At 42.2% G+C, this 26735-nt stretch overlaps 3 protein-coding genes across 6 annotated transcripts; 2 read left to right on the forward strand and 1 right to left on the reverse strand.

The window, feature by feature from the left end:
• Positions 1-199: 199 nt before the first annotated feature.
• Positions 200-20696, reverse strand: Nadsyn (NAD synthetase). Of its 4 annotated transcripts, none has more exons than XR_013259969.1 (14): positions 20560-20696; positions 15994-16354; positions 4638-4837; positions 4197-4452; positions 3921-4113; positions 3473-3713; positions 3026-3265; positions 2773-2888; positions 2390-2694; positions 2101-2309; positions 1515-1740; positions 1251-1427; positions 526-790; positions 200-443 (listed from the first exon to the last, which is right to left on the reverse strand). XR_013259969.1 is itself a non-coding variant. In XM_077424762.1 (14 exons), the coding sequence occupies exons 3-14, from the start codon at positions 4781-4783 to the stop codon at positions 415-417; spliced, it is 2241 nt and encodes a 746-aa protein (XP_077280888.1). In that variant the 5' UTR covers positions 4784-4837; positions 15994-16354; positions 20560-20696; the 3' UTR covers positions 200-414. The 4 variants fall into 4 exon arrangements, 3 of the variants coding, with proteins under 3 accessions (XP_077280888.1, XP_077280890.1, XP_077280889.1); XM_077424762.1 differs by having other exon boundaries at positions 688-790; XM_077424764.1 differs by lacking the exons at positions 15994-16354; positions 20560-20696 and adding an exon at positions 15561-15747 and having other exon boundaries at positions 688-790.
• LOC143907805 (uncharacterized) lies at positions 4844-14825 on the forward strand. The gene is made up of 15 exons (XM_077424795.1): positions 4844-7447; positions 8216-8439; positions 8728-8880; positions 9035-9327; positions 9585-9734; positions 9811-9922; positions 10338-10583; positions 10782-11114; positions 11311-11538; positions 11952-12043; positions 12130-12361; positions 12471-12582; positions 12652-12844; positions 13138-13356; positions 13543-14825. The coding sequence occupies exons 1-15, from the start codon at positions 7375-7377 to the stop codon at positions 14099-14101; spliced, it is 3219 nt and encodes a 1072-aa protein (XP_077280921.1). The 5' UTR covers positions 4844-7374; the 3' UTR covers positions 14102-14825.
• Cyp4g15 (Cytochrome P450 4g15) lies at positions 19233-26709 on the forward strand. The gene is made up of 8 exons (XM_077424765.1): positions 19233-19390; positions 19980-20213; positions 20680-20877; positions 24061-24313; positions 24886-25102; positions 25177-25365; positions 25436-25673; positions 25919-26709. The coding sequence occupies exons 2-8, from the start codon at positions 19985-19987 to the stop codon at positions 26281-26283; spliced, it is 1689 nt and encodes a 562-aa protein (XP_077280891.1). The 5' UTR covers positions 19233-19390; positions 19980-19984; the 3' UTR covers positions 26284-26709.
• Positions 26710-26735: the final 26 nt, after the last annotated feature.

Below are 26735 nucleotides of genomic sequence, written 5' to 3' on the forward strand. Positions count from 1 at the left end.
TTTTACGACTTTGTTATATTCAACTATTTTAGCGGTTTTTAAAAGCAAAACTTTTTCAAGTAAAACCTTGGATTAAAGACCGCGATTATCTCTATATCACGTGATTGCAATTGCATTTGCCAAAAATATCAGATTTTGTTTTAATCCAGGACTTTCAAGGATTATCAGATTGATATCGGGATAAGAATTTACATGTGAAAATCTTTATATCGTACTCTTTATTAATAGATTTACTTTTTCGCATATTTAAAATGTCACAAAATATCTTTCTCGCTGCTGTTCGCTCGCGGAGATTACCTAAATATTAATACCAGAGCCGATCAAAAGGTCCACGACAATCGAAAGAGCGAAATGTCACATCCATTTATCGCAGCGCTGCAATGTCAAAACGATAAGAGAGTGCTACGGCTACGGTTAAACTACTACTCCAGGATGCGTTTTATCTGCAACAGAGAATGATGCCGGTGATGACTCCTCGATAAAAGCGGCGAGAAGCTCGATAACCGCGGTGGTATAGGTGCGTACGAAATTTCGAGGCCGGTCATTTTGACTTGACCTACGTGCAGCTCCGGGGGGAGTGGGTTTTTCGGTGGGTGCTTTCGCCGAATATTTTGATGATTTCATCGGCCGAAATGCGTTGTGCTCGACGTGCTTCGTTAATGCGCGCACTTTGTTTTGTTTACTCACTGCTGATCACGGAGCTGAACGGCATGTATCTGGGCTTGGCAGGCACTTTCGGAGCACCCTTACGCGGTCTGGACGGCTTCTCTTCGCTGCTGAGTCGTTTTACCTGAAAGGAATTCGACCGTCTTGAGTGTTAAATTATAGAAAATCATTTCCCAAGGGTAGCAAGAGGTATCGACGGTGTCGTTACACGTTAACGTTGTGTTTTCTATACTATACTTGCCGTGTTATGTGCATATTAACTACTCGCTTGCTAACCCTCATGTCGAAACATTCGGAAATCTTTTAACATACTGTCTAATTCCGGCTGGCTCTCGTCGCTGACACGAATTGGATTCGACGAGGAAACCCCGTCGAGATAGGAAAATTCAGGCTCTACGAGCAATTCTGCGCACGACACGCCAAGTTCCACGATGCATGCAAGACTGCTTTCCATAACGCGTCGCATTTTCGCACGAGTCTTCTAATCGCGGCGTTACTTCGGTCACTCGGCGTTTCCTCTCGCATTCCGACGCTTTGGAACTCGAGGCGAGGTGAGCGTCAACTTTCTCCGGCATAATTCTCACCTGTTCATCGATCGCCGCGAACTGCCACTTCCACGAGTGGTTATACAGAAAAGGCCGGTGATCGAATCGATTGTCGTCGGGGCTGTATGACTCCGCGTGGCAGGACGGAGTCAATATCGTCATCTTGTGACGATTTATAGCGTAACATCTGTAGAAGTGCTTTACCTTATCGGCAATCTGAGATAAGAAATTTTTTTCTTCAAATTTACTCAAAAAGAAATTAAATGACTCGATTAGAATCTTGCACGAGGAGCGCACACTCACTTCTTTCGGGGTACAATGGTCCCACATGTGCACAAGTCTGCAGAACATTGTAAAAGGTCCGGCTTTATTCTGTTTCCTTAACCGTCCGAAAACTGACAATTCCTTGTAGGTCATACCCATGTCGACTTCATCCAACTGTGCAAGTTGTCCAGCTTGCAGCGGTTCCAATTCCGCGGTGGGTGGCGCCTCCAGGATATTGTCCAAAGCGGATATTCCGTATTTACGTCTAAAATTCAAATGCGGGGTATAACTTTTACCGTCTTGAGTTTTATGCACAAGTATTTGACATCGTAATATACAGAGCGATTCTTAATTATGTGAAAATAAAGTTATTAAATATTTTAAGATGTCATTTGAAATAAAATAATTGCAACATTCACATCAATTTAGGCTTCAATTTCTGAATTGTAATAAATCAATCTAAAGACAATCCTACAATATGCATTACAACGGAAGGCACCTTGAACATTTTCTTTAATTAAAACGTTCACGTGATATTCTTTTCTTGTTTTCGGCTCCGGATTCGAGTATTAGTATTAAGAATCGCTGTGTATAGGTGTATACCATCATTCGTATACAAACGCACCTAAAGAACATGAGAAACTTTTTTAGATCATTCTTTGCTATGCCACCGATAGGATTGATGTCGGCGCTGCTGCAATCATATTTAGTGAGGTAACCGCGTAAGGCCTCGTCTACGTTACCGCTACCTAATACCAAGAGGCCACCCGGACGGCCTCTGACCCACAACATTAATTGAGCGAATAAGTAAGCGATCACCATTCGTAACCGAGCCTGAAAGCAAGGTTGTACGCATAGAGTCGTGTAATTTGATAATCAAGATGTTGGTTCCGTCAGGATCAAAGAGCAATTACCTGTACATTTTGCAAGGCCAAGTTCTCTCTAGGCGAACCACCTTGCACTTTGAATCTCGGTGTCAGCTTAGTAACCTGTTGGAAGATGCCTAAAATCGCGGATATCGCGGTATCAATAACTATCCCATGATGATAGGACCCTATTTGACCGGCCAACTCGGCCGCTCGAGCCTTGGTCTCCGCCGACGAATTCTCCGTTCCCATATAACACGTGACCAAGATGGTGTTGCACAATTGCTTCGGATCTACCGGTAAGTATTCGCAATCACCGACAATCTTCCTGATATCCGCTAAGACCTGTGTATCTGAATACGAAATACAATTTCCGAAATTTGAAAGAGACTCCCGTAGTTAGAGAGGAGAAGAGCGTAGCCGAGCCTTACCTCCTCTACCAACCGATTCGACGATCATTTCGCACATCGAGTATACGATGCAAGCTGAAGATGCCGAGTCGACGCCACCGCTCAGTGGTAAGAAAAATCCACCTTGGCAGGATCGTCTAAAACGTAAACACGCAATATCGTTAAATAATGCAACAGGCACGATATATACACCAATATTTTTCAACTAATTATACATTTAAGCAGCTCATTATGATGACAATAAGAAATAAGTATCTTGATCCTATTCGCACACCTCAGATAATCCCACAACCAGCAGGCGGGTGCCATCGCGATCTCTTCTTCCGCGGTGTGATACACGAGACTCGAGTGCCCGTCGTCGTCGCCGAACACATCTTGGACTCCGTCGAGCGGTCGATCCGGTGGATTCGAGACGAGATTTTCTGGCGTGAGCGCGAAGTCGATTTTCACACGTGGATAACTAGGCGACGCAGCGGCCGCGTGCGAACGCGATCTGAGGCTGTTTCGGTAATTCCTAGAAAGGGATAATACAGCGTTGCGCTACATTATTTTCTATTTTATGTTATTACCCAAGATAGATGTGTGGAATATACGGGTTCCAATTATCTCGAAATAAATTGCATTAACACCCGGATGTCGATGCTCAATACTGCTTGATAGAGTTCTCAAGCATTGACACCACTTAAGCGGTAAAATTCAGAATCCACATCAAACCCTTTACCTTATATCCTCGAGATCGAATGTGGCGACGGTCACTTCCACGTCCTCGAGAGCGAATTGCCGTCCGCGATTTAATATATTGCCATTGAGCGTGATGCTGGAACCACCGTTGAAATACAGCCTGCCGCCGTCGCATCCGCGCAAATTACTAAACATATAGCAACCTCCAGCCTTGAACATAGCCGACTTGACGAGATCCACGTTGATATAGGCCTTGCGAAGCTCGAAGTACGAACCGCTTCCTTTCAGAGAAAAACGATGAAGAAAAAATAGTAAAGCAATTTTAAAGTGAGCGTACAATCTCATCTTTTGATCTCTTATATCCTTTGACAACTGTCTTAATTTTAGAGGAATAAAAAAGTAGGAAGTAAACGGAAAACGAAAGAAGACGGAGATAAAATCTACGTCAGTTGTAAAAATTGTCAAATGCATCCTGTAATAATGATTACCGTTCGCAATAATTTCTACGCCGTCCAATGACATCGGAATATGATTGCTGGATGGGTGCCAAAGTTCCTCACATATTTCGAAACCCACGCACGTGTCCCTCGTCGCGATAACCGCGTCACCGAATGGCACTACAGTCTGACCGGTGATTTGCGAAATCATTCGCGGCAGGAAATAATCTTCGACCGTACGTTCCTAATACAAAAAGACATCACGTATTATCGCGCATCCAGGCGACACATTTTAAACGATCACAGTGTTATCCTGCATTTCGTTACTTTTGTCCAAGGGGAGAACCATCTGGTTTCCCTGTAGTTGCCGTTTTCACAGAGCCGCATTTTCGGCCTGATCAGCAAAATCCGTCGGTTCAAAAAGGCTATCCTGCAATTGTACGTCACGTTCTTGTGCATCACCGGCATGCCCACGTCTATCAGTATATCGTCGCAAACGCTGGACTTTAGAATGGTCGCTAAAACTTCCCAGCTATGGAGCAACGTGTCTGATTCGTAGAAGTGGTCTTCGCAGCTGTAACCGCTGTTGGACCAAATAATAAAAATAATGAAAGCAAAATTGCAATTTTATAAATTTTAATTTCATAATTGTACGAATAAAAAGATTTCGTAATATCATTATAGAAAATATATTCCTCCAAATAAGCCGGCTAATAACATTTTGTTAACACTTTTACAAATAAATAAGATCAGTTTCGATCTAATTACCAGATTTCTAGCTCGGGACCGCTCCTGTAAGTGGCACCGGCGTCCTTCGCCTCTTGTATACTCTGTAAAATTCTCCTGGTATTCCCATCGAAGTCCATCGCCCATTGATTCAACGTACAAACGGCGACGGTTACCGTACGTCCCATGTTGAATAATATTCCAAACGGTTATTCTTAAACAAGACTTGCGAATGCTCCTATCTGGAATAAAGAAACATATGTCACTATCGACTTAATACACGCCGGGAGATTAGAATTAATATCGCGAGACAATTATACAAGTGTTATAGAATTACGATTGTGCAAAATTGCTTTTTCAATTAACAGTTTTGATATCAAAAAATAGCAACGTAACAATCGAAGATTAAACTCCAATAGTATAAATATTATATTAATATTTATAAAACTCTTAAAAAAATATAAATACTTATAAAGCGTTTGAAACATTCACCGATACCAAATATTCACGTGAGAGAAAGAACGTCTGTCGAACGAAAGGTGCAAAGAACTGGAACGCGAGAAAAGTCTGACAGTTCAATCTGAGAATCGTACTGATGCGCTCGACGCTCGTTTCGTATGCAATTTATAGCACCATCATTATCCTGACTGTTAAAAGTCGACGGTCGCGTGTGCGTTCGATGGAACTTCTGGCGGCAGCTTGCCAGCTTAATTCTATCAATTGGAATCCCATCGATCGGTCCCGAGATATAAACTGAAAACGTTCCGTTCTCTTCAGTCCGACGCGCGTTGATTGATCAATAATCCGGAAAACCCGGCACGGCCAGGTAGGTAGGCACTATCTTACGTAGCAACCCTTATATACAGATCGTTATCTACCGCGATCTCTCTTCGCATATCTATCTCTTTGGAAAATTATTCCCAGCCTTATTAAAATTTAGTAATGACGCAGGATGTAAAAGTTTCACGTAAACGTAATAAAAAGATAATCGTCTGGATAAAAGAAAATAATAAAAGGAAAAAGCAAGATCTAAACTCTAAACAAAAAAAAATGCAAAAAGATGTAAACGTACATATGAGAGTCGGAAATTTTACATATTTACGATTAAATCGCGATTTACTATGTCACTATTATAAATAACATTTCTAATTAACAGAATAACGAAATGCCTTTCCAAATATAATATATCACTCATTAATCTTTCGTTGATAGAACTCTTATATTGAGAAATGCTCTTTCATGCAAAATACTCATCGCCTATTTCGCGCAACAAGCTAAACTTTAAATTAAAATATAACACGTCGACGGGCAATTAACACGTTGACCGAGTTTTGTACGTTTTACCGTGTACAGTAGAGGTTTTATTATCACAAGTGTATAATAATAAAATATATTGCATAATATAATTAAGTAAGATTATATCGTCATGGGGACAGCATACGTTTTACTTTACTTTATTTATGTCATTCAAAATTTTTTTTTTACATTACATGGCATTCATCTTTCGATAGCGCCAGTCACCAGTGACCATCATCATCATAGCGTCACTGAAAAATCAGGCGCCGAACGGATGACCACCAGTCGTGTATTAAAATTAGCATAATTCTGCTAAAGAAGCATCACCCACGAAAGAAAACTCGGATCAACAATGCTGCTTCTCTCCCCTTCTTCTCAGGTTAATTCGCTCTTGATCATTTCCCCCGATCGGATCTATTATCGCGCTTTAAACGGAGGCTCTCGCCGCCGGTTTCCGATCAACGGAGCTCTCCACGAGCGTCGCTTACCTCGGAAACCTCGATAGAATGAGTCGAGTTACCGACGAGATATTATATCGATGAGCCGCGCCGGCGGCCTTCCGAAACGAAGAGCGGTTAACGAACGATCGTTCCGAGGGTGGCTCCGCCCACGATTCGCGACGGTTGTCAGGCAATCATCCAGGGAACGTTCCGCTGAATGTCTTCAGCAATGGGCCAGGTTCCTTTCCGCGCGTTCGCCAGGTCGAATCTACCCCTAAGTCTGGCGGAGCTCTCCTAGTATAACTTGTACCCTCTCGTCGGCACCTCGGTGAACCGCTCGTCTGTTCGTCCTCGACACCCCCCGATTTATTCACTTGTATATATTATTTATACGAGTCTTCGATCGATCAGTGAGAGTTGATATGTATTAGGAAAAAATTAAAAAAAGAAATACCGTGACGTTTCGTCGTTAAAGCTCTAAAGCAATCGTATTTCGTTCAAGGTCTGTTTTCTGATCAATTTCAATTACATATAATCACTGCCATTTGAAATAGTAATTTACAAAGTACGCTTTGACAGAGCAGCTAATAAGTATACGTATAAGCAGATGTATTTCCCTCTGACAAATGGACAAGTCCTCTTTGCACTATTGCACTGATAAGAGCGTTGAATAAATAAAGCGTCACGTAGATTTGCGTTTCGATAAGGCAAATAGCATTTCGAGCTATCCTAATTAACTGCGATTAACTGTGAGAGAAAAGGATCTGGGGATCATTTAAAGCGCGCTGGGGATTTAAAATCGTCCGACACGTTCTGTTGCGAAAAGTGATTTGGATTTTTGACATGTGGATCGCGAGAACGTGAACGCGGGGATGAAGAATCCGATTGTCAAGTATCTTCTCGGGGAGGAAGTGCCGACGAGGGAGGACTACACGGATTGGCACGAGAATGCTAAGGGCGGAAGGTCGTCGCCGACGCTCGCCGTCGACGCTGACGATCGCGACGAGCAGGACGAGGACGAGAACGACGAGAGATAACGAAGGATGATGAAGCCGGTGTCGAGCAGCAGAGTGAGAGAGCTCCAGGCTATGCTGTTTCCGGTTCAACCTATCCCAGGTGAACTCTAACAGTACGAGGATAATTGGCGGACGGTACAGAACTAACGGCAAAATCAGCATCGTTGCTTATCCGACAAACACATTGATTCTCTCTCTATAATAAATAAATTTTAATAGATAAATAAATAGGGCGACCGCACGCGCGCGCGCGCACACACACACACACACACACACACACAAACGCACCCACACAATACTATATGTATAACACACAGATTAAGTGATATAAAATGAAGAAGGAAGCGTGATACGCGTTCGTATAACAATACATAATCCAAGTGTCGGCGAGGTGCGAGGTCGCGAACCTACGGACATTGTACTCGACCATCGATTTCCTACCGTGTGCAACATACGATCGCGTTTAATTCTCTCGAAACTTAATGCCAATTTGCGAAACCTGTCATTATGACGCGCACTACCTCGCGGATAATTTAGTTTGCAGATCAGCATGATCGTCTACAATATTTGTTCGATTATAAAAAAAAAAAACTCACTTGTATTTCTCATTATAACGTTTTACGCACATAATCAAGACAATCGAGAAGTCACTCGGAATATTCCGTGCGGTAGGAAACTTTCGAATTGTTTTCGCAAACATCGATTTCGATTATAATTTAACAAACAAAATTTGGAATATTGCCGCGAAGTTCCTTTTCTCATTGACAAATGAAGCGCGAGATAAAGGATAAATTATATTTAAAACAAACATGTAACTTTGTTTCGACAGTAATGACGAGAATAAGATTTTTATTTTTTAACGACGCAGGTAGCACGCTCTCTGATCTAACACCGCAGGACTTGCAAGTGTCTCAACTGGAACGTTACGAGAGCTCGGCTCTGAGACGAGACGCGGAATCGGCATTGTTCGCGATACCTTTGGGTCTTTCTAGGCATCGGTACTCGAAGGAGGCCCTTCGTGCGGTACTCGACGCGCGCTGTATCGTCGATGGAAGCATCCAGGAAGCGGCCAGGTGGCCGACCGAGTGCCAGGTGAAAATTAACGCACCTGCACCTTTTACGTTTTACTTCTTCCGTAACTTTATCTCGAGATCGTAAGCCAACCTTTCTCTCTCGAAGACAAATTGCCGCGTATCCCGTATGATTCACCGTGTATAATGTTAATTGCTCTCACGCACGAATTATGATTTTGATAGGAAATGCTTTTAAGTTTGTTACGGAGACATATTATAAAGTCATTAATTTATTTTACACCGTTATTATGCGAAGCTACACTGGCACCCTGTAATTATATAATTAATCGAGATAACGATCTCTCAGGTGATCCCAGAAAGAGTTCGTCACATAGAGTACAACGCTACCACGCCGGAAGCCTTCTACGTTTCATCCGGAAAGGAACCGAGACCCAAGCCGATCGGCGACGAGCTTGGAACGGTGATATTTCGTTACTGTCCAACTAACGTCACTAATTACGTAAGTCCCGATATAATCAAATTCTTTCTTACAAAGCAACGTATATTTGATCGATTCAAGTTCGTTCGAGTTAAAGCGCGAAACCAATTGAAAAAAAATCCTCTATTTGCGAATCTGCAGGACTTTTAAAGACGGGGGTTTGTTATCTCTGCAGTTTAGCCGATCTTGCGTGGGCGGGAGCACGGCGTTCCCGTCGGATTTCCCTGGGGAATCGACCGCGTGCCCCAACGGGAACGACATCTTCTTCGTCGCCGAAATGCCCCGGCCGAAGGACGACAGCACGGATTTGCGGTTTGAGTCGCGGTTCGAGTCCGGGAACCTCGGCAAAGTGGTGAAAATAACCGATACGTATTACCAGCTCTATCTGAGAAGGGATCTCTACACGCAGAGGCATACGCAGTGGTACTACTTCAAGGTATCCAATACGAGAAGCAGAATCACATACAGGTATACGAGCGAACGACCGATCGACAGAGAAAAACCAACCAATTTAATTTAATTCAGATTTAAGAACATATACAATACAATTCAGATATTTGTGCGACATAAGTTTGTTAGCTTTTTGTATTTATTAGCTCTTTTGTATGCTTCAGACTTTTTAATCGCGCGGGGCTTTCAATTTCCTTAATTATGAGAATTAAAAAACAGTGATATAAATCGCTTATATAATTCACTCTCTGAAAAATATATTGTTACGATTGCAGGTTTTCAATCGTAAATATGTGCAAAGAGGAGAGCCTTTACAACGAAGGGCTCAAGCCTCTTCTTTACTCCACCGAAGACGCTCGAACTCGATCCGTAGGATGGAGAAGATGCGGCGACAACATCACGTATTACCGAAACAACGACTCGTCGTAAGAAAACTCCTTATTCCAACGATAATCCCGCGATGTGGTAAAAAAAAAAAAAAATAACACGGAATAATTACAGAAGCGACGAGGAGAAAGAAAAACACACGCTCACGTTCAATATCTCGTTCCCTCACGATCGTGACGTCGTTTATTTGGCGCACTGCTACCCGTACACCTACACCGATCTCCAGGTAAAACGATCACGGTATTGAAAATTCGCTTATGCACCCCCGCAATCTTATAAAAAATATTATATCTGACTAAGTAACTGAAAGTAACGCTGGTATTTCACTATATTTTCGTCAATTCTCATTTCGCTCAAGAAAGCAACGTATGAGTAAATTAGAATTGCTTTTAGTAATTATTGCGCGGAACGTTCTCACAAATGCCACTAGACCACACTGCCCCCCCACGGTATCGTGATGGAACAAAGTGGTATTTGTTTCACGTTATTCTGCTCGCTCCTATCGCGATTACAATCGCGAATAGCATCGCGAACGATTCCCAGTCTCGGCGATTGTATAGTTATTACGTATTCCGTCAGTAGATTAAATCTCGGTCTACCTCTCCCGGGTCTCTAATTGCGCCCGCATAAACGTGCCACAGGAATATCTCGGCAAAATCGTGGCCGACCCCGCGAAAACGAGATTCGCCAAGCTGCGTCTGCTGTGCCGCAGCTTGGCCGGAAACGGCGTGTATTACCTGACGATCACCGCGCCGACCAACGACGAGGAGGTGCGCAGGAAGCGGGGCGTCGTTATCACGGCCCGGGTGCATCCCGGCGAGACGCCGTCGAGCTGGACGATGAAGGGCATCATCGACTTCCTCACCGGCGACACGAACCGAGCCAGAGTAAGACGTGATTTCGCAATTCTATAGATGAGTATCGGTCCGAAACGGCTCGAGATCCAAGATAGAGATATCAACCACGCGGGCGCGATTTAACGGACGATTAAAATATCGCTGTTGAACGAAACTCGCTTGATGTCGGAGAGATTCACGCCGTGAAGCTTAACGATTGACCTAAGGTCGCGCGCGATCTCATCGTAGGAACTCAGAGAGAGATTCGTCTTCAAGTTGGTGCCGATGCTAAATCCGGACGGCGTCATAGTGGGCAACAATCGGTGCTCCCTGTCCGGGAAGGATCTGAACCGGCAGTACAGGACCGTGATGCGGGAGAGCTATCCGTCCGTCTGGCATACGAAGCTAATGATACGGAGGCTCCTCGAGGAATGCGGGGTGGCGATATACTGCGATCTCCACGCTCACTCGAGGAAGCACAATATATTCGCCTACGGTTGCGAGAGCAAGAGGACCGGATGCAGCGGGAGGCTGTCGGAGCAGGTGTTTCCGCTGATGCTTCACAAAAACGCAGCGGATAAGGTAACGTAAACGCACGTGTCTCTCGAGATATCGGAAATCGTGCTATTTAATCCCTTAATTTGAATTCTTTCAAGTTAAAGTGAAATCAATCGTTCTCGCGGAACTTTTTGTTCGATTATAATGATCTTTCTTTTAATTACCGCTATTTATTGTCGAATTACATTGGCAATTCCGTTTTCTGATTCTCTGGTTCCAGTTCTCCTTCGAGAATTGTAAATTTCACGTCGAGAAGGGGAAAGAAGGTACGGGCAGAGTGGTTGTATGGTCGATGGGCGTGCAGAACAGTTACACCATGGAGGCTTCTATGGGCGGCACCAAAATCGGCTCTAGATGCGGAACGCATTTTTCCATTCGGGACTACGAGCAGATCGGCAGGGCATTCTGCGAGACCCTGCTCGATTTTTACGATCAAGATCCCATGAAGGTAACACACTGTCAGTTTAATATTTCGATCACATTTCGAAAAAAGAAACGATAGCATTCGAATTTTATTTCTTGCTTTATTCGCCTTATCCTTATTCAAACAACGAATTTCTAAAAAAAAAAAAAAGTGTAGGCATCGTACACATACGATATAAAAATAAAAAAACAAAATCTATTTACGAATCTATTCGATTTTTACGCGTACATTTTCTCGGATGGATTATATATCATGGTAAGTAATATCAAATTGGTCCAATAAATCTCATCGGCCTGCTGTGACTTTAGAGACACTTGAAAATTATAAAAAATTTATATTACGCAGGCTCTTACAAATTATATATCATCCAAAGATTTTAATTTGCTAATTCTATTTTATCAGGACGAACCCTCAATGATACAAACGTGGACCAACAGGAAAGACTCCGAAATAAGATTATTGTCAGATTGACGAAGGAAGGGTCCAGTGCTGAGGAGCCTACCAATATCGATTTAACTGACTATTCAAGGTATACATTCCTTCCAATAATTCGTATTTCATCTGTCCTATGTTAATCTCTCCAAGCAGTTTATATGAGCTATCGAATTTTTCTAGCAACGAGGGAGACATCTCACAGGAAAGTTTGTCGTCGGAAGAGGAAAGAGCCGAGTACACGGATACTACGTGGTCCAGCGAGGGCGGAGAGTTCCCGGCGGGTCGTCGCCGGTATCTTTGCGTGCCACCACCGTCGCCGACCTTCGTTCCACCGAGGAGCGTTGGTCTTTACAGAAGGAGAGCACGAAGAGACGTCGCGGGAAGAATTTACTTGGAGCGTAGGAGAAATTTGGTATCTACGATAATTATCCCGAAGTTTAAGTTCGCAAAGTCCGAAGATTATATACTTTTTCATGGAAATAGCAATATTCTTTAAATCGTGGATATTATATTGTCGACAGACACGACGGGCAGTGATGGACTTGCCGACCACGGATCCAGGTAGCGATTTGTGCGATCTGACCGATTCGGCTGACGAGAGTTTCGTCGGAAGCGAGGGAAGAGAATACGACGGTACATCCAAAAATATTGAAATAAATATCTATATCGGCATATATCATATCGCGCATGCGTGTCTCGCAGTTGCCTGGAGAAGCACGCAAGAATATCGCGAAGAGATAATCGAGCTTTCCGAGAGGGAGACGACCGAGAAAGAGGAACGACGGGAGGAGACGCTGATCTTACCGGAAATCGTGAGACCTCGTAGCGTGTCTTTCGGGGAGTTACTACCGCGCAAGGATCACCGGAAGATTCGCCAACAGCCGCGATGTCTTCGGTACAATTATTCCTATTGTTCCTATTGTTGCAAGTTTTCCGTATACATTTAAGCCGTGATGTCGCGATATCAAATTATGCGCGCATATTGTTCGAGTTATGTACAAATGTAAAAAAAAAAATATTTGACAATATAGGTATACAAGGTAACAATCAGAAAATCGTTGAAAGTTTCTTCAGCTTCAACTTCCCGATTGTTATTCTAAATAATAATCACGATCAATCGGAACGATAGCGTCCGTCATAAAGAATGCGTTTGCTCGTAGAATTACGCGGTTGATTCGTATTTTTCAGAACGCTGAGAAATCCGTCGCCGGTTTTGCCGACGAGCCGAGAGGTGAGAATCAAGCTAACGTCGTTGAGACAGCAGATTTGGACGGGCGTGTCGAGCACCGCCGCCGAGGGCAACGACGCGAAACGTCTCGTCGACGCATTCGCTAAGACGCCGTTGAGCTGGGGTGTCTCCAGACACGCTCTGATGCACTATCCCACGGACGGCGAGGTCACGCTAAAGTGAGTCGATATACTCGACTTATCGCGCACACGGCGTCCGTAAATTATGCGCGTTGCATGTTTCGTTGCAATTAGATATAGACATACGTCGGAATTACTTTTCGTTTGTCGCATCGCGTGCATCGATTCTCTTCGGAATCCTAGGAAAAAAAAATACACGTGAAAACATGCGCATCGTCTTTTCAGGTCGCAATCCAAGAAAACGCAGTCGCTCGCCGAGGACACGGACAAGGACGACACGAGGAAGGCACGGAAGAAGTCGCGGCGGAATGGGTCTCAATTGAAGGCAGCCGCGCGAACGGACGGACGGAAGTCGTCCAGGAGGAAGAACGCGAGGCTCGACTGGCAACGGGCGGTGAATCTAAATTCCCGGGGCAACGACGCGAGAATCGCGAGAACCTCCTCCCTCCTGACGATCGAGGCGGACTCGTTGAAACTACTGGCCGCGTCGACGACGTCCAAGCAACTACCGCAGCGGAAGCTCGAGCCGCGCCGGAAGTTCCGCGGTGTCGGCGCGGCGGCGTCCATCGCCGCGAAGCCGACGAGGACGCGGACGTGCCGTCGCGACGCCTTCTGCGAGAGCACGACGTCGGACGACGCCTCGTCGGATTCGGGCAAGCCGAAGGTCGTGAAGAAGAAGCAAAAGAAGAAGAAGCAACAGCAGCCGAGGAAACCGATGGGGAACAGAAGAGCGGAGCAAAGCAAGCGCGTCCGCAGCGCGAAGACTTCGCGCAACAACGTTTGACGTTGACGATCATTTTTTCGAGTGAGCTGCGCGACGTACCATTATCCGTCATATTTGAAATCTCGAACAATTTGAAGGAAACCTCTTCTTAAACGGAAACGTTGAAAAACGAGTACTCTAAATCAGGAACTGAAAATTAAAGGCCTTTTAGGAATTAAAGTTTAGAGATGGATAATAAAATATCGGCTTTTGAATTGCAAAGCGAATAACAAGACTTTATTCGAACGATTTGTAACTAAAGAATTGCAGTAGCTACAGTGCGATTACAGAAACATTGGCTGTAATATAACTTATAACGCAAAGTTTCATTTATTGTTTAGGAGTTGCTTCGTAAGCGTTGACATTTAGATAAGGATGGGTGAGAAGAGAGTTCTTCATCATCAAAATTATCAGTATGTGGCAACAAGATAAAGAATTTATCGCTCCTTCTACGAAAATGGAGAGTAATAGCGCGTGATCTCTTTCGTCATCCTACATTCCAGAAATATCTAATGGAAATCTATGAAAATTGAAATAATGATCGTCTCGGCATTACTATTATTATAAAAAAATTGACTTCAAAAATTGCTCAAAGAAACCATGGATAATCTGCTGAGTTCACAATATCCCTAACATGTGGCGCAATTATAATATAATTTTCTAAAACTAGCGAGATGAAAGAAACAGCAGTTGTTAAACAGCATTGTGTTATACAATGATACAATTATTATATTATTAACATAAGCACTAGTATCTGATAAGATTTAACCCTCAGTTACCTTACGTTTTTACACCCCGATATTACCTCACCATGTCTGAGAGACCCCTATCGTTTTCTTTAGCTTGTATCTTTAAGACAAATGCATCAATTCGAAGTCTTTTTTTTAATCGATGCGTCTTTTAAAGATCTACAAGACTGTGCAAGTTAAATTATTCCAAGTTAAAAAATGTAAATGTTATTTTTAAAAAAAAAGGAACACGTGTTTTTCTGAAAAAGCGAAAAAGATTGCTTTTTTTTCAAGTTGACGCAGTACTGACTAAAAAAAGATACAAGGGTTTTATGAACGTTTTAAAGCCCCTGCACGTTTTAACAATGTGCAGGGTCTCTCAGACCCAGGTGAGGTGAGGTAACTGAGGGTTAAGAATAAGGAACGTATAGTCAGATAAGTATGTAAATATTCAAATTATAATGATTCCATGGCTCGCTTCTGCCAACCAGAATTAATCGTAGCGACTTCGACCAAACTCAGACCAACTTAATCAGTTATTAACTCGAAAATTGCTCAGAGCAAATTTCCAAATGTATAATTTGCTGTCTCTAATTTAATTTTTCACACATCGAAAGACAAGAAATTAATAATTTTATTTATATTAACAAACTAGTGCAGGTATTGTCTGTGCCGCCGATCAAGTTAATCGGAATTTAGTCGAAGTCGCTCTGCACTGCGACTAATTCGACCGACGGTCGTTCTTAAGTCACCGTATCACTGCCCGTAGCTCAAGAAAAATATCAAACGAACGATGTTGAAAGAGTAAGCCGGCGAACTGGGATTTCAGCGGTTCCGCACCCGCGAAGTCGACTGACGTGCGCTGGGAGAGTCGCGCCAGCACGTGCTCGCGGCTTGCGGGATTGACAGCGCGACGCGACGTCGCCATGGCGACAGGCGACACGCGAGCGCGCGGTAAACAATTCGCGGCTCGCGGCCGATCACGTGGCCCCGCTCCGTGGCGACGGCGACGGGTCGCGCAACGGAGCGGGGTCAGAGCCCGGGCCCGGGCCCGGGCACCGGGTCGTTCATCATCTCGCGATCGGTATCGTCCGCGGGGTGACCCCCTTTTCGTTTCCGAGACGTCGGACGACGTTTTCACCGGGCGCGACGCGAGACAGAAAGGAACGGAAAGTTGAGAATTACCTATGCGATGATCCCGGACGTTCGTCGGAGAATCGGCGCGACGCGGTGCATACTCCTTTTCCCCTTTATTCGATCACCGCTCCGCGAATCTGGCGCGAACGCGTGTGCAAAAAGTCGACTGGAGAAGATCGACACCCGCGCACTGATTTCCACCGCCTTCGCGACGCTTGTCGCTTTACGTGACTGATGACTATACTGACACCAACTGACACTACTGACACTGACAGAGATTGAGCAGCTTCTGAACATCGGAACATCCTGAGTCCTGAGCTCGCCGCATGGTCTCCATCTTGCTGCCATCTTGCGACGACAATTTGCCTTTGCGCTGTCGTTGGCGGGAGATTCGATTCCTTATCGTAACCTGAAAACACCGAGATACTACTAAAGTTCTGGGTTAATTTTCGTAACTAACCAAGGGGCCCATAAGGCTCGAGGATAACTGAAAAGTGTAGACGTTATTGTTTCGGCCATCGATACAAATATCCGAATAGTTAGCTTATAATGCAATATTATATTTATAATTTTTATTGTACAGGTGCTTTGTGGATAATTTTCTATTTTTATCTGTATGAATAATCGAACACAGATGACAACGATAAACGTAGATTTAAATAAAAAATCGAATATTATCGTAGATGTACACGAAATATTCGGAATAGTAATAAGTTTAAAATTAATGTGATGGCGTAACTGATTGAATTTACGCAGTCACGCAACGTCCATAAATTTACATATTGTCATTCTGTAGTAGTACGTTTTGGTGGTGCTGACAATGAGACAAGTACAATATGCCATTTCTTTTTTAGCGCTCGGAGAGATTTTTTTCGAGAATTTTAAAGTTGTATAATCAACAGAAATAAATTGCTGATATTGCTACATATATCTTATATGATGGAACAATAGCCCATTTTAAGCTAATTTTAAACGACCTATAATTCGTGTTAGAATTCAAGTAAGTTCTATTTACAATTTTATGCAATATGAAAAATATTTAAGAAATCGAGATATGTACACAAGGAATATATATATATATATATATATATATATATATATATATATATATATATATATATTTAAGTACATCGAGACACGGGACATACACATTCAAGGGAGTTCTTCATATTTCTATCATTATCCAAAAATTCTTATTAAGCTTCAACTGTTAGATCCCATTGTTAGATTTTTAAGTCATATCGATAATGACAACTTTAAATATGGTAATCTTATGTGAGAAAATATGCGACATATACATATAAATTTCTAGAATAAAATAAATTATCATAATGAAAATATCAAGCTCACAATAATTTAATTAATAATTATAAACGAATAAAATCATGAAAAATCAATATATAATTTTCTGATTACCTCAATAAAATCTCTCAATGGACAATGTGGCAATTACATCACACTGACTATCTATACTGATTGTGAGTATAGTAGCGTCAAAATCGACATTAAACTAAAGTGTTCATTAAAGCTAACTATAAGAGATTTCAAATATATGCGCATAAAAAATTCCACTTGCGATTTTCCATATGTGTGTTTGTTACGAAAATCTACTGTAGGTAAAATGGACTAAATTCTGATTTAATTAATAAAGGTAAATTTCGCGACCGCGGCGGTGACTTAATGCGATTATATGTATATGTTGCAAAAAAAACCGTGTGCACCTTGCACCTTGCACTTGTGTTTACAACATTCGTAAGCTCTGTTTTGATACTTATGCATTATGTATGTACAACTGGCAAAAATGAACGAAGCAAATTTCTCATCGGGTGACACGTTGGGTCATCGCCATGACCTGGGCATCCGTCGATTGTAACAAAAACCACGAAGTTCATGAATTAATACTCATTGCGGCATACGCATTTTTTTCTGAAAATATATCTTGAACCGTTCGCAAGTTAATTATGAATTTATAGATTGTGCGATGGAGCGTCGAAAGCAAAGATATGTGCGGAATTAATTTCTCTCTCTTCCTCTTTCTCTTTTCAGTCATTTTAGAGATAGATGTATCGAAAATATATTGTGATATAAACTTTCCGGTAATATATGTTAGTGTAATAGCGCGATAAATCAATTGAATAATAAACTAAATTGATATCACATTAAATATTATAATTAGATGTTAAGATTATATTTTAAAATATTATGATAACATGGTTAGATTAAAAGCATGTATAAAGTCCACTTCAGACGATTTAATTCGCCAAAAATTTTGGATAGAATTTTGATAATTTTACATATCATAAATAATATTTAAAAAACACATCAAATCATGACTGTTAATGATAACGATCAAGTAAGTAGAAAATGTGCCAATATACGATCGAGAGAGCTAGACCTTTTGTATCTAATAATATCTTTTGCGTGAATTTTATGTACATGTTTTCGCTTAGCAAACTACGCCCCGCGTCAGTCTTGAAATGTAGTCTTAAATTGAAGCTAGAATAGTACAGTCACACGATTAAATGCATAGTTAATTTAACAATATAAAAATTAATATCTACGCATTTTTAAAACCACTGCAAAAGATATATTGCAAAAAATGTATATAATAAATTCACGTCAGCCAGAGTTTGTTAAACAACTAGAATGCACATGCATATAAAAATTATATATTGAAATATATCCACGCTTGAAATACACGATATATAAAATTAAGAATTATATCTTGAAATCTGAAATCGGGAAATTGCAAAATATTAATTGCAGATGCCAATTCCTTACATAACATCTTAAAATACGTTTCATTATGATGCTTTTTCCTAATCATTTCCTGTGGGATAAGTACATTCTGGTGCACAAGAATTAGCACGGTTTTTTTGTAAACGCGAGAAACACTTATGTGTACGAGAAGAGATCTTTCGCGAATTAAAATGAATATTAGAATCTTGTTCTTCAAACGTAAAATTTACTTCAATAAAATCTTAATTGTTAAATCATTTGATAGCAGTTTTAACGAACTTGAAACGAAACCGTCAAGTCGATTGGGAAACGAGACGGTAAATTTCGGTAACTTTTCGCTTTTTAATCGAGTAAAGCGTTTCTCGAGATGACAAAGCTATTTTTTTTCATGCAAATTTTACTAGTCATTTTAATTAAACTCTATTTCATGCTTTGCGTCAGAACAAAGTCAGAACGAAGTCTGATTGTTAAGTAAACGTATTTTAATTGATTCTACAAGGTGACTTAGTGAAAAAAGCGGAAGAACAAAAGATTCATTTCTAGACGTCGATGGCGCTTTATTAGCTTCGCGGTACACGGCGTCGATGGTGGTGGTTGAAAGCGCCGCATATAAAGGATGCCGGGGAGGCAAACAGATCAGTTCTATGTTGGTTTACTGAAGGAATTCGATCTATTCGACTCGCGCATTCGTGACCAGCATATATAGGTGGGTGTTAAAAGAAAAAGGATTAAAAGAATAGGATAGTCCACTTTTTGAAATGGCCGACCGTTGGATAAAAGAGACGCCTTATAAGATCCTATCTGGTTCTTCTCGTGTCTGTGATAATACAGTGGGACGCAATATCTCTTGGTTCACGGAGAGCTTAGGATTTTAGTGGCCTAATATAGTAAAACCGTCTAATCAGACGTTACTTGTCGCAATTGCGGCGCAAGAAATAAAGGATCGTAATAAATTTTGGAATGATCCTCAAATGTAAATTTTGTCGTCGAGTTTTAGGGGGGGAAAAAGAACGCGGTTCTTGTTCAAACCAGTTTCGTCGATTTCGTATCTCTATCCTACTACCCTAAGAATTTTTAAAACGCTCTCTCAAAAAAGTGCAAAATTGATGAGGCTTGAATCGCCGATCGGAAAGATAACAAAATTTATATTCTGGTGGAATCTCCCGATTATTATTTTTAATCAATTATCCCGCGCCGCGTTTCTGATTTTTCCCCCTTCCCGCGGCATTTCACGCTCTAGCAGTCGCTAACGGGATAAACGGCGATTTGATCGAACGCTTCTTTTTTTTTTTTAGAAATCATGTCAGCGGCCGAACCGGAAATGATAGCGGGATCCGCTGCCGCTGCGGCATCCACCGGTACATCGGCGTCTATCGTTTTCTTGTCTCTCTTGGTACCGGCTTTGGTTCTGTATTACATCTACTTCAAGATTTCACGCCGCCATATGATCGAGCTGGCGGAAAAAATACCGGGTCCAGAAGGCCTGCCAGTGATCGGAAATGCGCTGCTGCTCCTAGGAAGTTCGGACAGTAAGGCGATACTGCGTGTAAAAACCCGTATAAAATCAATATCCTAATTCGGACATTTTTCCAACATCTCAGATTAATCAATCCTTTGATCTCAATATTCACATAAAATTTAAACAACTTTACATTTTTGCGGAGTAAATTTTTAAAATTATTTCTCATTCTTGCCATAATCCAAAATAAAAGAAATTCTTGTGAACAAATATCGTAGTTTAGATCGCGTTAACGGGTTTCGAACATTCCAAATCGCGTCAACTAAACGTCGTTCCAACGTTCGCTATAATTTTGAGATTGGATTCAATTAATTTGACAATTACGCTACATATTTTCTGCATATCTTTTGTATTACCTATTATGACTCTCGGGTTGGATGACCGAGTGGATTTTGCGCCGCGCGACTAGTTTGCCACGCACATAATCACGTAACTCCCGAGCAGGCCGATCATGCACCCTTATATCTCTGTTCCAGCCATGTTTCGTAACTTGTACAGAAAGTCTTTCGAGTACGATCAGATCATCAAGCTCTGGCTCGGGCCGAAGCTGCTGGTCTTCCTGATGGACCCGCGCGACGTTGAGATCATCTTGTCTAGCCACGTCTACATCGACAAGTCCACCGAATATCGTTTCTTCCAGCCTTGGCTCGGAAACGGTCTCCTCATCTCCACCGGTACGTATTAGCCATTCGCTATCAGTATCGAAGCTCGTCGCTCGTGAAATAAATTTCCGCCTATGCAAAAAGGATATTATAAAGATTACTATCCTCGGGTTAGCAATCATCATTAAACTATCATTAAGCGCGCGATGCAATTAACCGAAAGTAAGTCATCGTTCAATTTCACCGTTGAATGTATATTACACCTTTCGTAATTTTTCATTACAAACGTTATATAATTTTGCAAAAAGAAGTTCTAATAAGCCGCAAATATGTGTTATCTTCAACGCGAAAGTATTCTTGTGGTAATATTTTTGAATTGTCGTATCGTACGGACTGATACGTATGTTCGATTTAATTAAATTCGAAATAATTTGATTCAAATATATTCCTTTGGAGTTGTAAAGAAGGGAGATACAATAGTGAAAAAGGTTACGCACAGTCAATTCAAAGTCATAAATGCAAATATCTATTGCTTCCTGAAAAACTGGCTTCTCATAACATACGACAGTATATTCACAGTCGGTTCTTATATTTCAGGTCGTCTTGAGTACAATCTTAAGATATCATAAACCAATCACAAAGCCGTATTAGCATCTTAAGACATAACTTAACTGTTTTGCGTTTGGATTAACGTTACGTTTGGAAAACCGTACCTCCCATTTACTTAGTTCGAAAAATTTTGCATAATAATTTTGGAATATATATATACCTACATATGTAAAAAATTTTATTATAAAACATATTATATATTATAAACGTAAGGTTACAGTTTTATGAAATTTGATGTAGCTCCATTTTAAGTGCTAATAATTTCCGCTATTCAAATTTAATTAATCTCAGGTATTCCCATCAGGCTAAACTTAAATCATTCATTTACAATTTCATGGAATTTCAATCAAGCGTCTCTTTCCTCTTATTCGATCATCACTCTCAATTAAATTTATTGACAGCCGATGTTTCAGACAATTCAGACTATGGCATTCCACGGAAAGTCAAAGCAAGTTCTCTATCATCATGAGCGAACAAAAAACTAATGCGAGATGCAAAACGCGCGCGCCGCCGGATATGCAGCGCGGACTTTTATCGCCGACTTTCTCGATACCGCGAGAAAAAGTACTTTTTTCTCATGGACGAAACTCTCTCGTCGAAGCGTAACAGCGCAGCGTGCACGTAACGACGCGTGCTATCGCCTCGGTTAATTCGCGAGCCTCGTCGCGAGTCGCGACATCCACGCCGGCAAAGGCGTCAGCGCACACCTCGTACCGGTCTTTTTCTTTTCCTCCTTCCTCTTCCCCTTTTTTCCTGCATTACTTCGCGCGAGTTTTACAGTAATGATTGGTTGTATAACGATCACATAATTCTGGCTGTTATCGCGTATATACGGCCTCGTAACAGGCCCCTCGACTGCCTAGATCACGCGCGCGATCGAGTTTCGCAATTGTGAAATGAGAGAGTGAAATTAGAGTGCGAAATCAACTAAATCAAGTAAACCAACGAGCAAGGATCGATCGAATTGAAATATCAAACAAAGAAACTTCCTTTCTCACGTCGCGAAATAATATCTCTTTCATAAATAATTTAAGAAAGAAAGACACGCGATGAATATAAGACGTTATTTAAATTTGACGATTAAAAAACTGGTATTCAATTTACAATTTTTAAAAATTGGTATATTGTCAATATTCTGACAAACTAATGTGTCCAGCATGCATGAAATTGCAGACGACGCATTCAAAGGAAAAACAAATCATAATCAAGGTTTTAAGAGCGACAGATCCAGAATCCAGATCCGTTCCACGGTGAACTTTTACGTAACGGTAAAACGAACGCCATAGTGACACGATATTATATGGGATTCCGATGTGAAACACGTGAAAAAAAGCGAGTAAACACGACTTGCCGGTTAGCTTTCTAGCTTTCTTACCTCATTTAATGTCTATAGGGAAATTGAGCGCTCAACCAGGTGACTTAACCGGTTCTTTCTTAAGAACTTAAGGGAATTGATATTTCGCAAAGTTGGAAAAGTTAGATTTGAATCAATTTTCCCGGAGAAACGAAAGAGGAAGGCTCAATCAAAAGGGTTGCGACTTGCGACGCAACCCCCTCGATGGTGAACATCGAGGAGGAGCAGAGCTGCAGAGACGTCAAAGGATCGACGCCTATGCGCGCGGCGTGTGTCGCACGAGACCTAAAACGCACTTGCATCTAAGGAGAGCGGAGAAAAGAGCGGCAGTCAGGGAGAGTGAAATGCAATCAGTCCGAGAGTAAAATCGACGGGACATAAAACAGGAAGGAAATTTGCACGCGTCAGTGCTTTCTCTCCCCGTTCTCCGTCCTCGCGCGTGCAACGTGCGCGCATCGCGCTCTTTCCGTGGATCTCGTTACACAATTACGACCATCTCTCTCTCTCTCTCTCTCTCTCTCTCTCTCTCTCTCTCTCTCTCTCTCTCTCTCTCTCTCTCTCTCTCTCTCTCTCTCTCTCTCTCTCTCTCTCTCTCTCTCTCTCCCTCCCTCCCTCCCTCCCTCCCTCCCTCCCTCCCTCCCTCCCTCTCTCTCTCTCTGTCTGTCTCTCTCTCTGTCTCTCCCCCGTCCCTCTCGCGCGCGTTTGGAACGACTCTTATCTGACTCTTTCGCTTACTCCCCGGCTCCTCCACTTATTCTTCTTCCTACTTCCGCGTGTTCGATAGAAAGTTCACGAGACACCGAATACAACGGGGGTGGGAGGAAATTTATATAAAATTTACACTTAAATACATCTCCGTGAAATTTTTTCCTTCCTTTGCTTCGAATTTTCTTCTATTGCGTTCTGTCATCCACCCAACGGCCGTTTTTGTATATTTTTCCGCATTCGGCACAGTAGAATTCTTTCACTGTCATATAACTGATATAAAAAGTCGCGCGTAATATAATTAAAAATAAAAATTATTAATTGGAAAATTATTAGCACACTTTTTACTTTATATTATTATTCAGCTATTTACATCACGCAAGATTCTGTTCTATCTTTTAAAAGCGTTTGAAAGAAGTTCGATAGCTCCGATTGCGAGCGACGGTCGACATATTAACAACGCAATCAGATCTGTTCCACGATTATGACAATTGAACGGAACAAATATAATGAACAGACTCGCGACGGAAAAGTTGGAAATCCCATTTGGCCCAAAAACCAGATCGGTAATAAATGACTCGTTGCAGGTCCGAAATGGCGAGCCCATCGCAAATTGATCGCGCCGACGTTCCACTTAAATGTACTCAAGAGCTTTATTGACCTCTTTAACGCCAACTCACGTGCGGTGGTGGAACGGATGCGAAAGGAGGGCGACAAGGAATTCGACTGTCACGACTACATGTCCGAGTGCACCGTCGAGATCCTCCTCGAAACCGCCATGGGGGTCTCCAAGTCCACGCAGGACCGAAGTGGCTTCGAATACGCCATGGCCGTTATGAAGCAAGTATCCAGAATCCAATTTGAGAACCAAGACTGAATGAGAAATATATCAAAAATTATCTTGCGCACAGTTCATCTTCAATCGCACAGAAAAAAAGAATTTTCTTGATTTAAAAATATCTTTAATTTCAACGTGAAAATCTTGAAATGAAATTATATTGCGTTAAACGAAGAAAACTTGCTCGAATGAAGTATTTTATACATATATAGTTCAACCAAGCAAAAACAAAGTTAAAATTCTTATAAGAAGATTATAGATTGTTGCATATATCCAAGTATATAAGTTTTGATTTGACACTTCTTTTTTTCTATGCGATACTAAAGTTTAACCGGAAATCGGTTTAATAATCATAGATTCTCTACTCGACATGTTCTCGGATCCGGCTTTTTTTTAGCAAAAAAATATCTTGGATTCATAGATCCTGGGATCTTTCTCGTTAGATTTATAAAAGATAACATTACCGACGAATTTTCGTGCAGCAAAATTTTTACGTAATATATTCCTTGGGATATTCAAATATTTTCATATTGGAACATATGAGATACATCGTTGTTGTCTAATCGCCTCCTAGGATGTGCGACATTCTCCACCTGCGTCACACGAAGGTTTGGCTCAGACCGGACTGGCTGTTCAATCTCACAAAATACGGGAAAGATCAGATCCGTTTGTTGGAGATCATCCATGGGCTCACGAAGAAGGTCATTGCGCGCAAGAAGCAGGAGTTCAAGAGTGGCAAGCGCAATATTATCGACGACTCCGTGCAAAATGGCAACGCCAAGACCGCTAAAGTAATTTTCAGAATCTTTAAAAAGCCGCATCGAACGATGGACCGTCATTATCACGTATAATATATTGTCTTTAGGTTACCTCAGTGGAAGGACTTTCCTTCGGGCAGGCAGCCGGCCTGAAAGACGATCTCGACGTGGATGACAATGACGTTGGCGAGAAGAAGAGGCAAGCTTTCCTCGATTTGTTGATGGAGGCCGGTCAGAACGGTTCTATCCTGACGGACGAGGAGGTCAAGGAACAGGTCGACACTATCATGTTCGAGGTGAGTATCGCGGATGCGATCGGAAGATTGATCCTCGATAACCCGTCCATTCCGTCGTTCGTTTTCGCAGGGACACGACACGACCGCGGCTGCATCCAGCTTCTTCCTGTCGATGATGGGCTGCCATCCGGACATTCAGGAGCAGGTCATCCAAGAAGTCGACGAAATCTTTGGCGATAGCGACAGACCTGCAACTTTCCAAGACACCCTTGAGATGAAGTACCTCGAGCGATGCCTCATGGAGACTCTTCGCATGTACCCACCTGTGCCTGTCATCGCGCGTACGATCAATACCGACTTGAAGCTCGGTGAGTTCTCGAAGCCGAGATATCCGCACATAATTAATTTGCGTTACGCGCATATCGTACGTCAATCATGCGAATGTCACGCGACTCCGAGATACCTAATTTATTAGTGAAGCGTTTATTAACTTCTTGATCGAGCAGATTTACAGACAGTACTTAAATGTTATAGTATAATTTATTACGACGTATAAACGTCACGATATACGAAAACTTGTTCTAGTCGTAAAGATTTACGATTGCCGTTTCAGCGTCGGGAGACTATACGATCCCAGCTGGAACTACGGTGGTAGTGACGACTTTCAAGATGCACCGGCAGCCACACATCTATCCGAATCCAGAAGTCTTCAATCCTGACAATTTCCTGCCGGAGAAGACCGCCAATCGTCACTACTACGCTTTCGTGCCGTTCTCCGCCGGGCCGCGTTCCTGCGTGGGCCGCAAATACGCCATGCTCAAGCTGAAGATTATCCTGTCCACGATCATGAGGAACTTCCGTGTCAAATCGGACATCAAGGAGTCCGATTTCAGACTCCAGGCCGACATCATCCTCAAGCGGGCGGAGGGCTTCAAGATCAGGCTGGAACCGAGGAAGCGGGCGGCCGCCACTGCCTAAAGCGGTGTCCCTCCTCCGTCCAGATAGAACATAATACTCATGACAATGACTTTACTCATCACTTAAAAGTTGGGTGAATAAAGTCATACTAATGTGTCATAATGATTTTATTCGCTATTATACTTAAAAGTTGGACATGTCCGGATAACATCGCGATGTCATTATGAGTTTTATGTTCTACTTAAGCGTTTACGTGTAGTTGAGTAGAGGAGCACGAGGACGAAGAAACGAGCCGCGAATTTCCGAGTCCCGTCGATGGCTCACGGTGGAGAATTTCTCGATTAATCGCAACTCGTGCGCGAAACAAACGCTATTAGCTATATGTACATGTTGTATATTACTGCTCGTTGTATGACGCATATTGCTTATGTTGATATTTATCTCTTGCAATAAATGCGGCATTTTCTACGCCGCGAAATCTGAGAACCGGACTATTCCTTGTCCTCGAATAA

This window comes from Temnothorax americanus, unplaced genomic scaffold, assembly GCF_048541705.1.
Source record: "Temnothorax americanus isolate GAGA-0224 unplaced genomic scaffold, ASM4854170v1 Scaffold9, whole genome shotgun sequence".
Classification (NCBI taxonomy): Eukaryota; Metazoa; Arthropoda; class Insecta; order Hymenoptera; family Formicidae; genus Temnothorax; species Temnothorax americanus.